The sequence below is a fragment of the Artemia sp. Qi Xiang Cuo genome, chromosome 4, assembly GCF_049724085.1.
Source record: "Artemia sp. Qi Xiang Cuo chromosome 4, ASM4972408v1, whole genome shotgun sequence".
Taxonomy (NCBI): Eukaryota; Metazoa; Arthropoda; class Branchiopoda; order Anostraca; family Artemiidae; genus Artemia; species Artemia sp. Qi Xiang Cuo.
In genome coordinates, this window is record NC_142797.1 from 30,303,422 (window position 1) to 30,319,390 (window position 15,969).

Below are 15,969 nucleotides of genomic sequence, written 5' to 3' on the forward strand. Positions count from 1 at the left end.
TTGTCTTCGTGGCAATAAATATTTGTACAGGTCAATGTGGCAGCAAACCACGCTTCATCCACCGCAAAATCACAATTTTGGGTTTGGCGCTCAAATGGTACTCCGTGGCGCTCAAATGGGAACAAAATTCCGTGGCGCTCAAATGGAACAAAATTCCAATTTTTATTTCTTAAGCTAATTAGATAAAAAGAAAAATCCACCTTGAAAAGTTTTGAGAGTTGAGACATTTCTTTTTTGTTACGGAAGACTATGACTGCCCACTATCTCTGGCAACGATAATGAAAAATAAACATGCTTGTTAAGAGGAAATGCCTTGTTTTTTTAATCTGCAAATACAACGCAAAGAATTTCCTCAAAATCAATTTGATACTTAACTAAAAAGCAAAAAAGGCATAAAATAACAGTAATAGAACTCAGCTAGTGGAAATTAAAGTATTGAAACTATTGTATCTGCAATTGTTTTCCAACAATCTATGCTTATTTCTGAGTTTGAATAGCCACGATGGTTCCGTGCATACCTCATTTAAGGACCGATAAATTAATAAACACCTAAATAGGATTACCTAAACTGAATCATGTGCAGTTTACCTCCACTTACAATTATAAATCTCTCAGTCATAATAGGTCTAATATAGAGATGGATCCAGGGGAGTGGTTTTAGGGGCGTACCCCCTCCCCAAGAAGGTAAAAATTAAACTAATCACTGGGTGTGGTGGGCGGAAATGCCGATGGTGAAGCCAAATTTTTATCGGTATATCCCCCCCAAAAAAACAACAACAACTAATTCTGTATCCACCCCTGGGCCTAGTAGGAAAACGGCATTCATGGCGATGATTATAATTAGATTGAGTAAAGTGTCTGCCGTCTTATCGCTATTCATGTGTCTCAATTGTTATTCTCGGTTTTTATGTTTTGTCGGCCCATAAATTCCCACCAAAAACTCCTCACCAGTCAGAATAGTATATATTTTATAGCTTGTGGTATATTCCAATTTCCAAATTTTGAGATTTATGAAGGTAAAATTCCAAAGCGAACGTTCCAAGTCAAAATAGTATGTAGCCTGTGTTCTACCTCACCCAATTTCTACACATTTGTTTTCAAACGTTTTTGAGCTTGTGAATTGCATGATTAACGTTATAATGTAGAATATCAAAACACGATATATTCATATTTCATAAATGGAGTTCGTATCTCATCGAGGCTGGTATGGTTTAAAGTCAGTAATTACAAATATGAGGCCAAAATAATATTACAATATGAGCACCATACAGTATTTGGCTAGCTCTCCACTCGAGGTCCATTCGCAGCCTGCACTGAGAACTCAGCACCCAATCCAGCTAAAATTTAGAACCATCTTAATGTTCCAATTTTTAATTCTGGAACGGTCTCAGCTCATAGTTGGGTGGTGTAGGGAGTCATGGAGTAGAAAGATGAACTGGAACCCGGACTGTACAAAGGATTTTTTTGGGGGGGGGACAAAAAAACTTAAAAAAATGGATCAAAAAAAATTTCCATTCATTGTTTTACGTTTTTACGAGTCGAACAAACATTTGGGGGAGGGGTCAAACCCCCTACCCCCCCTTCCCTGGTTACGGCCTTGTCTGGAACCTTTGTTAGATTTTTTTAATATTGTAAATGTTCTGGACCAGGAATACACTATAGTTATATTCGTAAAAAAGAATTTAGATTGTGTTTACAAAAATAGCAACATTTTTCGAAAGCAAGATTTAGGCAAAAAAAAGAATGAAACCTTAGGATAATAGCACAGATGAGTTTCTGCTAATAAACATATGTATTTTTAGGCAATTGGTGCTGGTATTTGAAAATGCACCAAGTTGAACGTAATAAACAAGTAAGTTTTACTAAGAATCCTCTAGTGCTCACCCACATGTCTCCCCACCATAATTTCCCGTCTTATACACCATCACTGTTCAATAAGGCAAGCTTCCTTCTGTAAATATTCAAAAATTTGGCCCGATAGCCATCCCATTCAAGGATGTTCAAATATTAAGTAATGCAGAATAGTAAGACATTTAAATTGTTATTTGGGCTAGCTGCAAAATGCTCCAAGCAGGCAGCTAGTGAGCTTTGAGCTCAGCGATAGCTACATCATGATTTTTCTGTTCAACATTCAATTAGCAACTTTAATCTGATATTTACAATTCATGATTTCAAAACCTTTGAATACCAAATTCAGTAGAAATCAACCACCATTTAAAAAATATGGTCTAACGGTGTTTGGTTCCAAACTTCTAGATTGAAATATTGGCATTTTAGCCAACAAGCTCATAAAGTCATGACCAGAAATTGAAGTGGAAATTGAAAGCCATTTGTGAATAATATAGGCAAAGGCGTATTCAGGATTTTTGTTCAGAGGGGGGGGGGGGGCAATAACAAAATTTAAAAACGAATGAAAAATTTGTTTATATGAATTTTTGTTACTTTTGCGAGTTGGAAACATTCGTAGGGGGGGATTCAAACCCCGTTCCCGTCCCCCCGGGATATCTCCCTGACTACAAGCTACACATTGAACTTTGTTTTATACATTAGCCTTAGAAAAATGGAAAATCCGAAATTTTGACTTTGACACAAATTAAAAATTCCTTATGACTTGACTGATGGGGAGCTTGTGAGATGTTGTGATGGTGAAAAGTTGCACCGATGTCAAAACATAGACCCTTCTGAACTTAAGAATAATTTTATTAGTAGTAAGGCATCTAGTACCACTGCCAGTGATTGCGTAATATGCCTTACCACGGGCCAGGCATCTATATATTTGAACCCTACGCCTGAGGCATAGATATGTGTGTAGGTTTTCAAGTAATTGGGTTACCAGGGTCATTTGCATATTACAATGACCTTCCGGTTTTTCTGGTAGGTAATTCTAATCTAGAGGTCAATACATCTTTCAAAGAGGAACGAGTACGCAATACCGGTCCTAGTGTGATTAATTTTTTGGACAATTGCCTTTAGTCAAGAATAGTTTGTTAGCAGCGTGTCGTTGCTAAAGCTAACTCTCATTGGAAAAAAGGGGTATAAAGCTTTTTTGTTTTTGATAAGAATTGCACAATGAATGTATCGTTTGACGTGGGCATTTTGTATGAGCCAATCAGAGGTTGTTCAATATACGATAACTTAATTTGCGGTTGGGATTTGAATAAAAGAAATGGTTATCTTATTTGCTTGCGTGTATAGGAATTCCCATGTTATTTGCTTGCAGGTATAGATATTCCCATGTTATTTGCTTGCATGTATAGGAATTCCCATGTTATTTGCTTGCTTGTATAGGAATTCCAATGTTATGTGCTTGCATGTATAGGAATTCCCATGTTATTTGCTTGCGTGTATAGGAATTCCCATGTTATTTGCCTGCTTGCATAGGAATTCCCTTGTTATTTGCTTGCATGTATAGGAATTCCCATGTTATTTGTTTGCATGTATAGGAATTCCTATGTTATTTGCTTGCATGTATAGGAATTCCTATGTTATTTGCTTGGGTGTATAGGAATTCCCATGTTATTTGCTTGCGTGTATAGGTATTCCCTTGTTCTTTGCTCGCATGTATAGGAATTCCCAAGTTATTTGCTTGCGTGTATAGGAATTCCCTTGTTATTTGCTTGCATGTATAGGAATTCCCATGTTATTTGCTGTTAAGTCCATTGCTTTGTGTTTTTACCACCAATCATGTTACACTCCCCACGGTCTTTTAAAATATTTTTGTAATAAAATGATACCCGAATATACTCCCCCGCTTTTTGCTCCACTTAAAGTGATTCCAGTTCTAAATCTTCTGGCACAAACCCAGGTTCTAGTCCCAATTCCAGTTTCAGTGATTCTGGTCCTCTTAGTTTCGGTTGCGCCACTTCTGCTCCCTGATACCACCGTTCCGATTTCACCAAACCAGTTCCAATTTACATCAGTTCCAGAATTTATTATGCAGCTGTCCTCGTAGCAATCTAAGGCTGGTCATTGACAGTACCTAGTTTATTATAGTTGGGGGGTCATTTTGAAATGGTTTTATATATTTCCCCCTGTAAAATTAAAACTTTTAAAACATACAGAGATTACCTTCTAAAAAGAGGGCAACCCCCTCTTTGTATTTTAGATGACAGTTAAGTTTTAACATCACTCCTTAGTTTTAGCAAAATATTTGATCTATTTCAATATCTTTTCATCTTTAATTTTATATTTTCTTGATTTGAATATTTTAATCGACAAGTATTTTTTACTCTGTTAGAACTATTTTGGATTTGTGGTAAGTATTTTTGTATTTTTTAAGAATAATTTATTGTTTTGTAAGAAATTTTTTGGATTTCTTAGAAATTTTTTAATTTTTTAAGAATTATTTCGGTTTCGTAAGAACAATTTAGATTTTGTTTGAACTTTTTATATTCTGTAAGAACTATTTTTGATGTTGTTAGAAATCTTTTTGTTTTTCAACATGTATTTCGAATTTTGCAACAACTATTTTTTATTCTGTTATTACTATTTTGGATTTGTCTAAAATATTGTTGTATTTCGTAAGAATAATTTTTGTTTTTTAAGAACTATTTTCGGATTTTGTTAGAACCTTTTGTATTCTGTAAGAACTACTTTCGGTGTTGTTAGAATTTTCGTGCTTTGTGACAAGTATTTCATATTTACCAGAAGCTATTCTTAATTCTATTAGAACTATTTTGGATTTGTGTAAAGGATTTTTTCTATTTTCTTACAACTTTTTGTATTTCGCAAGAATTGTTTCTGCTTTGTAAGAATTATTTTTGGAATATGTTTGAATTTTTGTATGCTATAATAACTACAGGGTGTCTAAAAAAAAATGTACTCACACTTAGAATAACGAGAAATCCTTTTTTTATGAATATACAGCAAAATGGAATAGCTTCGAATATAGAAGTCAAATATGATTAAGAATCATGTTCATTAAGACGTGATTCATTAATGTGATTAAGGACGCTGTTCAAGCGTCTGCACTGGAAATACTACATTCCAACACCAATTCATGCCCTAAACGAAGACGATCCTGACCACCAAGTTGAATTCTGTGAATGGGACCTGGCAAAATGTGCAGGGTTTCCACACAAAATTGTTTGGAGCGATGAGGCAACCTTTAAATTAAATGGCACCATTAATCGCCATAATTGCACGTACTGGGCTCCTGCAAATCCTCATGTAACACTTAAACACCATTTCTACTTGCCAGGAGTAACAGTGTGGTGTGGGATATCTGCACTGGGCATCATAGGGCCATTTTTTATTAATGGAGCGGTTACTGATGAGAGCTACCTTAACTTGCTTCAGGAGTTTGTTGGTCCACAAATTCCGGAGATGTCTGGTGATGACGGCGAAATTTACTTTCAGCAAGATGGTGGACCTCACGCCCTTGGACTTCTTTCTGTGAGGATATCTCAAAGACGAAGTTTATCGCACCAAACCAAGAACAAAAGAAGCTTTGAAAATGGAAATTGAAAGACAATGTCGCAATATTCCTAATGACCTGTTTCGTGATGTTTGCGAATCCCTTGGTGCGCTTTATCCGCGTTGTCTGGACAATAATGGCCATCAATTCGAACATTTGCGAACATAATTCCTTAATCACATTTGTCTTCTATATTCGAAGCTATTTCATTTCACTGTATGTTAATAAATAAAGGATTTCTCGTTATTCTAAGTATGAGTACATTTTTTTTAGACACCCTGTTCTGGGACGTTGTTAGAAATTTAGTGTCTTGAAGCAAGTATTTGATATTTTGCACCAAGTATTTTTTATTCTGTTAGAAATATTGTGGATTTGTGTAAAGCATTTTTTGTATTTACTACGAATAATTTTTGTTTTGTAAAAACTATTTTTGATTTTTTAGAACTTTTTATATATTTTAAGAATTATTTCTGTTTCGTAAGAACAATTTAGATTTCATTTAAACTTATTATATTCTGTAAGAACTATTTTTGATGTTGTTAGAAATCATTTTGTTTTGTAATAAGTATATCGAATTTTGCAACTACTATTTTTTATTCTGTTAGTACTATTTTGGGTTTGTCTAAAAAAAAATTTTATTTTGTAAGAATAATTTTTGTTTTTTAAGAAATATTTTTGGATTTTGTTTGAACTTTTTGTATTATGTATGAGCTACTTTATGTGTTGTTAGAATGTTTGTACTTTGTGAAAAGTATTTCATATTTTGCAGAAGCTATTTTTAATTCTGTTAGAACCATTTTTGATTTGTGTAAAGGATTTTTCTATTTTCAAGAATAGTTTTTGTTGTTTAAGAACTATTTTCGACTTTCTTACAACTTTTTGTATTTTGCAAGAATTGTTTCTGCGTTGTAAGAATTATTTTTGGAATAAGTTTGAATTTTTTGTATGCTATAAAAACTCTTTGGGGTGCTGTTAAAAATTTAGCGTCTTGAAGCAAGTATTTGGTATTTTGCACCAAGTATTTTTTATTCTGTAAGAACTATATTGATGTTGTTAGAATTTTGGTGTTGTGTCACAAAACAAAATATATTGTTTTGTAGCAACTAGTATTGTGTATTTTTCAGTAGCTATTTTTTTTATTCTATTATAGATTAATTTTATTTATTTTGATCTAAATGTTTTATGTTAGAAATATTTTTATGGTGGTAATAATTTTTTGTATTTTTTAAAAATTGTTTCTTATTTTAACGACAAAAAATTTTATTCTCTTAAAGATATTTAGTATTTGTGAAAAGTGTTTTTGTATTTTTTAAAGAATAATTGTTGTTTTTTAAAAACCAGTTTTGAATTTTGTATTCTGTAAGAATTATTTTCGATGTCGTTATAATTTTCGCGTTTTGTGACAAGTGTTTCATATTTTGCAGTAGCTATTTTTTATTGTTTTAGAACTTTTAATAATTTTATTTTTTTAAGAACTATTTTGGTTTTTATTAAAACTTTTTAGTATTTTTCAAGAATTGTTTCTGTTTTGTAAGTATTATTTTTGGACTATCTTTGAATTTTTTGTATGCTATAGGAACTATTGGGGATGTTGTTAGAAATTTAATGTTTTGAAGCAAGTATTTTGTACTTTGCACCAAGTATTTTTTATTCTGTTAGAACTATTTTGGATTTGTGTTAACTATTTTTTATTTTTTAAGAATAATTTATTGTTTTGTAAGAAATAATTTGGATTTCTTACAACTTTTTATATTTTTTAAGAATTATTTCCGTTTCGTAAGAACAATTTAGATTTTGTTTGAACTTTTTATATTCTGTAAGAACTATTTTTGATGTTTTTAGAAATCTTTTTGTTTTGTAACAAGTATTTCAAATTTTGCAACAACTATTTTTTATTCTGTTAGTACTATTTTGGATTTGTCTAAAATATTTTTGTATTTCGTAAGAATAATTTTTGTTTTTTAAGAACTATTTTCGGATTTTGTTTGAAATTTTTGTATTCTGTAAGAACAAATTTCGGTGTTGTTAGAATTTCCGTGCTTTGTGACAAGTATTTCATATTTTGCAGAAGATATTCTTAACTCCGTTAGAACTATTTTGGATTTGTGTAAAGGATTTTTTCTATTTTTAAGAATAGTTTTTGTTGTTTAAGAACTATTTTTGATTTTCTTACAACTTTTTGTATATTGCAAGAACTGTTTCTGCTTTGTAAGAATTATTATTGGACTAAGTTTGAATTTTTTGTATGCTATAAAAACTATTTGGAATGTTGATAGAAATTTAGTGTCTTGAAGCAAGTATTTGGTATTTTGCACCAAGTATTTTTTTTATTATATTTGAACTATTGTGTATTTGTGTAAAGTATTTTTGTATTTACTACGAATAATTTTTGTTTTGTAAGAACTATTTTGGATTTCTTAGAATTTTTTAAATTTTTTAAGAATTATTTATGTTTCGTAAGAACAATTTTGATTTTGTTTGAACTTTTTATATTCTGTAAGAACTATTTTTGATGTTTTAAGAAATATTTTTGTTTTGTAACAAGTATTTCAAGTTTTGCAACAACTATTTTTTATTCTGTTAGTACTATTTTGGATTTGTCTAAAATATTTTTGTATTTCGTAAGAATGATTTTTGTTTTTTTAAGAACTATTTTTGGAATTTGTTTGAACTTTTTGTATTCTGTAAGAACTACTTTCGGTGTATTTAGAATTTTCGTGCTTTGTGACAAGTATTTCATATTTTGCAGAAGCTATTATTAATTCTGTTAAAACTATTTTGGATTTGTGTAAAGGATTTTTTCTATTTTTAAGAATAGTTTTGTTGTTTAAGAACTATTTTCGATTTTCTTACAAATTTTTGTATTTTTCAAGAATTGTTTCTGCTTTGTAAGAATTATTTTTGGAATAAGTTTGAATTTTTTGTATGCTATAATAACTATTTGGGATGTTGTTAGAAATTTAGTGTCTTGAAGCAAGTATTTGGTATTTTTCACCAAGTATTTTATATTCTCTTAGAGATATTGTTGATTTGTGTAAATTATTTTTGTATTTATAAAGAATAATATTTTTTTTTTAATAAATAATTTTTATTTATTAAAAAATTTTTTATTTTTTAATAATTATTTATGTTTTGTAAGAACTGATTTGGATTTTGTTTGAACTTTTATATTCTGTAAGAACTATTTTTAATGTTGTTAGAAATCTTTTGGTTTTGTAACAAGTATTTTGTATTTTGCAAGAACTATATTTTATTCTGTTAGAACTATTTTGGATTTGTCTAAAGTATTTTTATATTTTGTAATAACTATTTCCGGATTTTTCTGAACTTTTTATATTCTGCAAGAACTGTTTTCGATGTTTTTAGAATTTTGCTATTTTTGAAAAGTATTTTAATATTTTGTAGTAACTATTTTTGATTCTGCTAGAACTATTTTGTATTCGTTTAAAATATTTTTTATATTTTTTAATAATAATTTTTTTTTGTAAGAAATATTTTTTATTTTTTATAAAATCTTTTATTTTGTAAGAATTATTTATTTTAATTAAAAATTAGTTTTGGAATATATTTGAACTTTTGTATTCAATTAGAACTATTTGGGATGTTGTTAGAATTTTCATATTTTGAAGCAAGTGTTTTGTACTATGTAGCAAATGTTTTTTAATCTGTTAGAACTATTTCGGATTTGTGTAAAGTAGTTTTGTACTTTGTAAGAATAACTATGGTATTGCGAGAACTATTTTTTATTTTTTCTAAATTTTGTGTTTTTTTTAATTATTTCTGATTTAACAAACCATTTGAGATTTTTTTTTAACTCACATTAAAATTCGATCGTTAAAACTGAAAAAAGTTTTTTAATTTTCAAATAGTCCTAGCATCAAAATAATGTGAGTTTCTTTTATATTGTTTCTTTTTCGTTGTTTTGCTGAGGACGGCCCTTAGATATAGGGTCAAAATATTCATTTAAAATTGCATTCCACTGTCTTATAAAATTTTCCCTGTTGTTCTACTTATTGTTTATGATGGAAAGGTAGTGTGGTCTTCCTCACCAGTACAGATACTTCATTCAAGAAGCGTGATTAAACATGTTTTGAAACTACATGCTATTTGTATGCCTTTCCTTGGCACCTTTCCAAACGAGCGGGGATTTCCCACTGGTTCCTACACATTGCAAAAAAAGTGAGCAGTACGAAAACTCCACGTTTTCAACCGGACTGGTTTTTTAGGGACCGATCGGGAGAGATATGTACAGTCGACATAGCTTTATTTCATTTTCTTAAGGTTCAATTAGCGGAGGTTACGTGCGCGCACGTCACCTCGACTAAATGAACCTTAAAAACTGGATTTTTTTTAATGTTTGTGTTTTTTTTTAAATTATTTCTGATTTAACAAACCATTTGAGATTTTTTTTTTAACTCACATTGAATTTTGATCGTTATAACTGAAAAAAGATCTTTAATTTTCAAAATACTTTTAGCATCAAAATAGTGTGAGTTGTTTTTCTCTTGTTTCTTTTTCGTGGTTTTGATGAGAACGGCCATTATATATACGGTCAAAATATTCATTTAAAATTGCATTCCACTGTCTTATAAAATTTCCCCTGTTGTTCTACTTATTGTTTATAATGGAAAGATAGTGTGGTCTTCCTCACCAGTACAGATACTTCATTCAAGAAACGTGATTAAACACGTTTTGAAACTACATGCTATTTGTATGCCTTTCCTTGGCACCTTTCCAAACGAGCGGGGATTCCCCACTGGTTCCTACACTTTGCAAAAAAAGTGAGCAGTACAGATACTTCAATCAAGAAACGTGATTAAACACGTTTTGAAACTACATGCTATTTGTATGCCTTTCCTTGGCACCTTTCCAAACGAGCGGGGATTCCCCACTGGTTCCTACACATTGCAAAAAAAGTGAGCAGTACGAAAACTCCACGTTTTCAACCGGACTGGTTTTTTAGGGACCAATCGGGAGAGATATGTAAAGTCGACATAGCTTTATTTCATTTTTTTAAGGTTCATTTAGACGAGGTTACGTGCGCGCACGTATATCTAAGGGTCGTTCTCAGCAAAAAAACGAAAGAGAAACAATATAAAAGAAACTCACATTATTTTGATGCTAGGAGTATTTTGAAAATTAAAGAACTTTTTTCAGTTTTAACGATCAAATTTTAATGTGAGTTAAAAAAAAATCTCAAAAGGTTTGTTAAATCATACATAATTTAAAAAAAACACAAAAGTTAAAAAAAAATCCAAAATAGTTCTTACAATACAAAAGTTATTCTTACAAAGTACAAAACTACTTTACACAAATCCGAAATATTTCTAACAGATTAAAAAACATTTGCTACATAATACAAAACACTTGCTTCAAAATATGAAAATTCTAACAACACCCCAAATAGTTCTAATTGAATACAAAAGTTCAAACGTATTCTAAAAATAATTTTTACTTAACATAAATAATTCTTACAAAATACAAGAAGTTCTAAAAAATCCAAAATAGTTCTTACAAAACAAAAATTATTCTTACAAAATAGAAAAATATTTTAAACGAATCCGAAATAGTTCTAGCAGAATAAAAAATAGTTACTACAAAATATAAAATGCTTTTCAAAAATAGCAAAAATTCTACAAAAATCGAAAACAGTTCTTGCAGAATACAAAAAGTTCAGAAAAATCCGGAAATAGTTCTTACAAAATATAAAAATACTTTAGACAAATCCAAAATAGTTATAACAGAATAAAAAATAGTTCTTTCAAAATACAAAATAATTGTTAAAAAACCAATAGATTTCTAAAAATATTAAAAATAATTCTTACAGAATATAAAAGCTCAAACAAAATCCAAAGCAGTTCTTACAAAACAGAAATAATTCTTAAAAAATACAAAGTTTTAAGAAATCCAAAATAGTTCTTACAAAACAAAAATTATTCGTAATATATACAAACATACTTTACACAAATCCAAAATAGTTATAACAGAATATAAAATACTTGGTGATAAATAACAAATACTTGCTTAAACACACTAAATTTATAACAACATCCCAAATAGTTATTATAGCATAAAAAAAATTCAAACATATTCCAAAAATAATTCTTACAAAGCAGAAACAATTCTTGTAAAATACAAAAGTTGTAAGAAAATCGAAAATAGTTCTTAAACAACAAAACTATTCTTAAAAATAGAAAAAATCCTTTAAACAAATCCAAAATAGTTTTAAAAGAATTAAAAATAGCTTCTGCAGAATATGAAATACTTGTCACAGAGCACGAAAATTCTAAAAACACCGAAAGTAGTTCTTACAGAATACAAAAAGTTCAAACAAATTCCAAAAATAGTTCTTAAAAAACAAAAATCATTCTTACGAAATACAAAAATATTTTAGACAAATCCAAAATAGTACTAACAGAATAAAAAATAGTTGTTGCAAAACTTGAAATACTTGTTACAAAACAAAAATATTTCTTAAAACATCAAAAATAGTTCTTACAGAATATAAAAAGTTCAAACAAAATCAAAATTGTTCTTACGAAACATAAATAATTCTTAAAAAATATAAAAAGTTCTAAGAAATCCAAAATAGTTCTTACAAAACAAAAATTATTCGTAGTAAATACAAAAATAATTTACACAAATCCACAATAGTTCTAACAGAATAAAAAAATACTTGGTGCAAAATACCAAATACTTTCTTGGATTTGAATACCAAATTCAAGACAGTAAATTTCTAACAACATCCCAAATAGTTATTATAGCATACAAAAAATTCAAACATATTCCAAAAATAATTCTTACAAAGCAGAAACAATTCTTGCAATATACAAAAAGTTGTAAGACAATCAAAAATAGTTCTTAAACAACAAAAATTATTCTTAAAAATAGAAAAAATCCTTTACACAAATCCAAAATAGTTCTAACAGAGTTAAGAATATCTTCTGCAAAATATGAAATACGTGTCACAAAGCACGGAAATTCTAACAACACAGAAAGTAGTTCTTAGAGTATACAAATATTTAAAACAAATTCCAAAAATAGTTCTTAAAAAACAAAAATTATTCTTACTAAATACAAAAATATTTTAGACAAATCCAAAATAGTACTAACAGAATAAAAAATAGTTGTTGCAAAATTCGAAATACTTGTTACAAAACAAAAAGATTTCTAAAAACATCAAAAATAGTTCTTACAGAATATAAAAAGTTCAAACAAAATCTAAATTGTTGTTACGAAACAGAAATAATTCTTAAAAAATATAAAAAGTTGTAAGAAATCCAAATTATTTCTTACAAAACAATAAATTATTCTTAAAAAACAAAAAATAGTTAACACAAATCCAAAATAGTTCTAACAGAATAAAAAATACTTGGTGCAAAGTACAAAATACTTGCTTCAAAACATTAAATTTCTAACAAAATCCCAAATAGTTCCTATAGCATACAAAAATTCAAAAATATTCCAAAAATAATTCTTACAAAACAGAAACAATTCTTGCAAAATACGAAAAATTTTTAAGAAAAACAAAAATAGTTATTAAACAAATAAAATTATTAAAAGTTCTAATACAATAAAAAATATCTACTGCAAAATATGAAACTCTTGTCAAAAAACGCGAAAATCAGAACGACATTGAAAATAATTCTTACAGAATACAAAATTCAAAACTGGTTTTAAAAAAACAACAATTATTCTTAAAAAATACAAAAACACTTTGCACAAATCCTAAATAGCTTTAAGAGAATAAAATTTTTTGGTCGTAAAATACAAAACACTTGTTACAAAATACAAAAAATTATTACCACAAGCAAAGTATTTCTAAAATAAAACAGTAAGTTCAAAATAAATCAAATATATTTCTAATATAATAAAAAAAATATCTACTGCAAAATACAAAATACTAGTTGCTGCAAAACAAAATATTTTTTTTTGTGACACAACACCAAAATTATAACAACATTAATACAGTTCTTACAGAATAAAAAATACTTGGTGCAAAATACCAAATACTTGCTTCAAGACACTAAATTTTTAACAACACCCCAAATAGTTTTTATAGCATACAAAAAATTCAAACTTATTCCAAAAATAATTCTTACAAAGCAGAAAAAATTCTTGCAAAACACGAAAAGTTGTAAGAAAGTCAAAAATAGTTCTTAAACAACAAAAACTATTCTTGAAAATAGAAAAAATCCTTTACACAAATCAAAAATGCTTCTAATAGAATTAAAAATAGCTTCTGCAAAATATGAAATACTTGCTACAAAGTACGAAAATTCTAACAACACCGAAAGTAGTTCTTACAGAATACAAAAAGTTCAAACAAAATCCAAAAATAGTTCTTACAAAACAAAAATTATTCGTATGAAATACAAAAAATGTTTACACAAATCCACAATAGTTCTAACAGAATAAAAAATAGTTGTTGCAAAATTCAATATACTTGTTACAAAACAAAAAGATTTATAACAACATCAAAAATAGTTCTTACAGAATATAATAAGTTTAAACGAGATCTAAATTGTTCTTACGAAAAAGAAATAATTCTTAAAATATATAAAAAGTTCTAAGAAACCCAAAATAGTTATTACGAAACAAAAATTATTATTAGTAAATACAAAAAATACTTTACACAAATCCATAATAGTTCTAACAGAATAAAAAGTACTTGGTACAAAATACCAAATACTTGCTCCAAGATACTAAATTTCTAACAACGTCCCTGAACAGGGTGTATTAAAACAATGTACTCATACTTAGAATAACGTGAAATTCTATATTTATTAACATACAGTGAAATGAAATAGCTTCGAATATAGAAGACAAATGTGATTAAGGAATTATGTTCGCAAATGTTCGAATTGATGGCCATGATTGTCCAGACAATGCGGATAAAGCGCACCAAGGGATTCGCAAACATCACGAAACAGGTCATTAGGAATATTGTGACATTGTCTTTCAATTTCCATTTTCAAAGCTTCATTTGTTCTTGGTTTGGTGCGATAAACTTCGTCTTTGAGATATCCTCACAGAAAGAAGTCCAAGGGCGTGAGGTCCACCATCTTGCTGAAAGTAAATTTCGCCGTCATCACCAGACATCTCAGGAATTTGTGGACCAACAGACTCTTGAAGCAAGTTAAGGTAGCTCTCATCAGTAACCGCTCCATTAATAAAAAATGGCCCTATGATGCCCAGTGCAGATATCCCACACCACACTGTTACTCCTGGCAAGTTGAAATGGTGTTTAAGTGTTACATGACGATTTACAGGAGCCCAGTACGTGCAATTATGGCGATTAATGGTGCCATTTAATTTAAAAGTTGCCTCATCGCTCCAAATAATTTTGTGTGGAAACCCTGCACATTTCGCCAGGTCCCATTCACAGAATTCAACTCGGCGGTCAGGATCGTCTTGGTTTAGGGCATGAATTGGTGTTGGAATGTAGCATTTCCAGTGCAGACGCTTGAACAGCGTCCTTAATCACATTAATGAATCACGTCTTAATGAACATGATTCCTAATCATATTTGTCTTCTATATTCGAAGCTATTCCATTTTGCTGTATATTCATAAACAAAGGATTTCTCGTTATTCTAAGTGTGAGTACATTTTTTTTAGACACCCTGTAGTTATTATAGCATACAAAAATTCAAACATGTTCCAAAAATAATTCTTACAAAGCAGAAACAATTCTTGCGAAATACAAAAAGTTGTAAGAACAATAGATACAAAAATACCTTTACACAAATCCAAAATAGTTATAATAGAATTAAGAATAGCTTCTGCAAAATATGAAATACTTGTCACAAAGCACGAAAATTCTAACAACACCGAAAGTAGTTCTTACAGAATACAAAATGTTCTAACAAAATCATAAAATAGTTCTTAAAAAACAAAAATTATTCTTACGAAATACAACAATATTTTAGACAAATCCAAAATAGTACTAACAGAATAAAAAATAGTTGTTGCAAAATTCGAAATACATGTTACAAAACAAAAAGATTTCTAACAACATCAAAAATAGTTCTTACAGAATATAAAAAGTTCAAACAAAATCTAAATTGTTCTTACGAAACCGAAATAATTCTTAAAAAATTAAAAAATTTCTAAGAAATCCAAAACATTTCTTACAAAACAATAAATTATTCTTAAAAAATACAAAAATACTTACCACAAATCCAAAATAGTTCTAACAGAGTAAAAACTACTTGTCGATTAAAGTATTAAAATCAATAAAATATAAAATTAAAGACGAAAAGATATTGAAATAGATCAAATATTTTGCTAAAACTAAGGAGTGATGTTAAAACTTAACTGTCATCTAAAATGCAAAGAGGGGGTTGCCCTGTTTTTAGAAGGTAATCTCTGTATGTTTTTAAAGTTTTAATTTTACAGGGGAAATATATAAAACCATTTCAAAATGACCCCCCAACTATAGTAAACTAGGTACTGTCAATGACCAGCCATAGATTGCCACGAGGACAGCTGCATAATAAATTCTGGAACTGATGTAAATTGGAACTGGTTTGGTGGAATCGGAACGGTGGT

General features: G+C 29.1%; 1 protein-coding gene across 1 annotated transcript in view; it reads right to left on the reverse strand.

Moving 5' to 3' along the window:
* Positions 1–14,398: 14,398 nt before the first annotated feature.
* LOC148952986 (uncharacterized) overlaps positions 14,399–15,969 on the reverse strand; it is a 12,505-nt gene continuing 10,934 nt past the window's right edge. The window contains exon 2 of the mRNA XM_089087844.1: positions 14,399–14,894. Coding sequence (XP_088943970.1) covers positions 14,399–14,894 — 496 coding nt within the window. The remainder of the gene's footprint in view (positions 14,895–15,969) is intronic.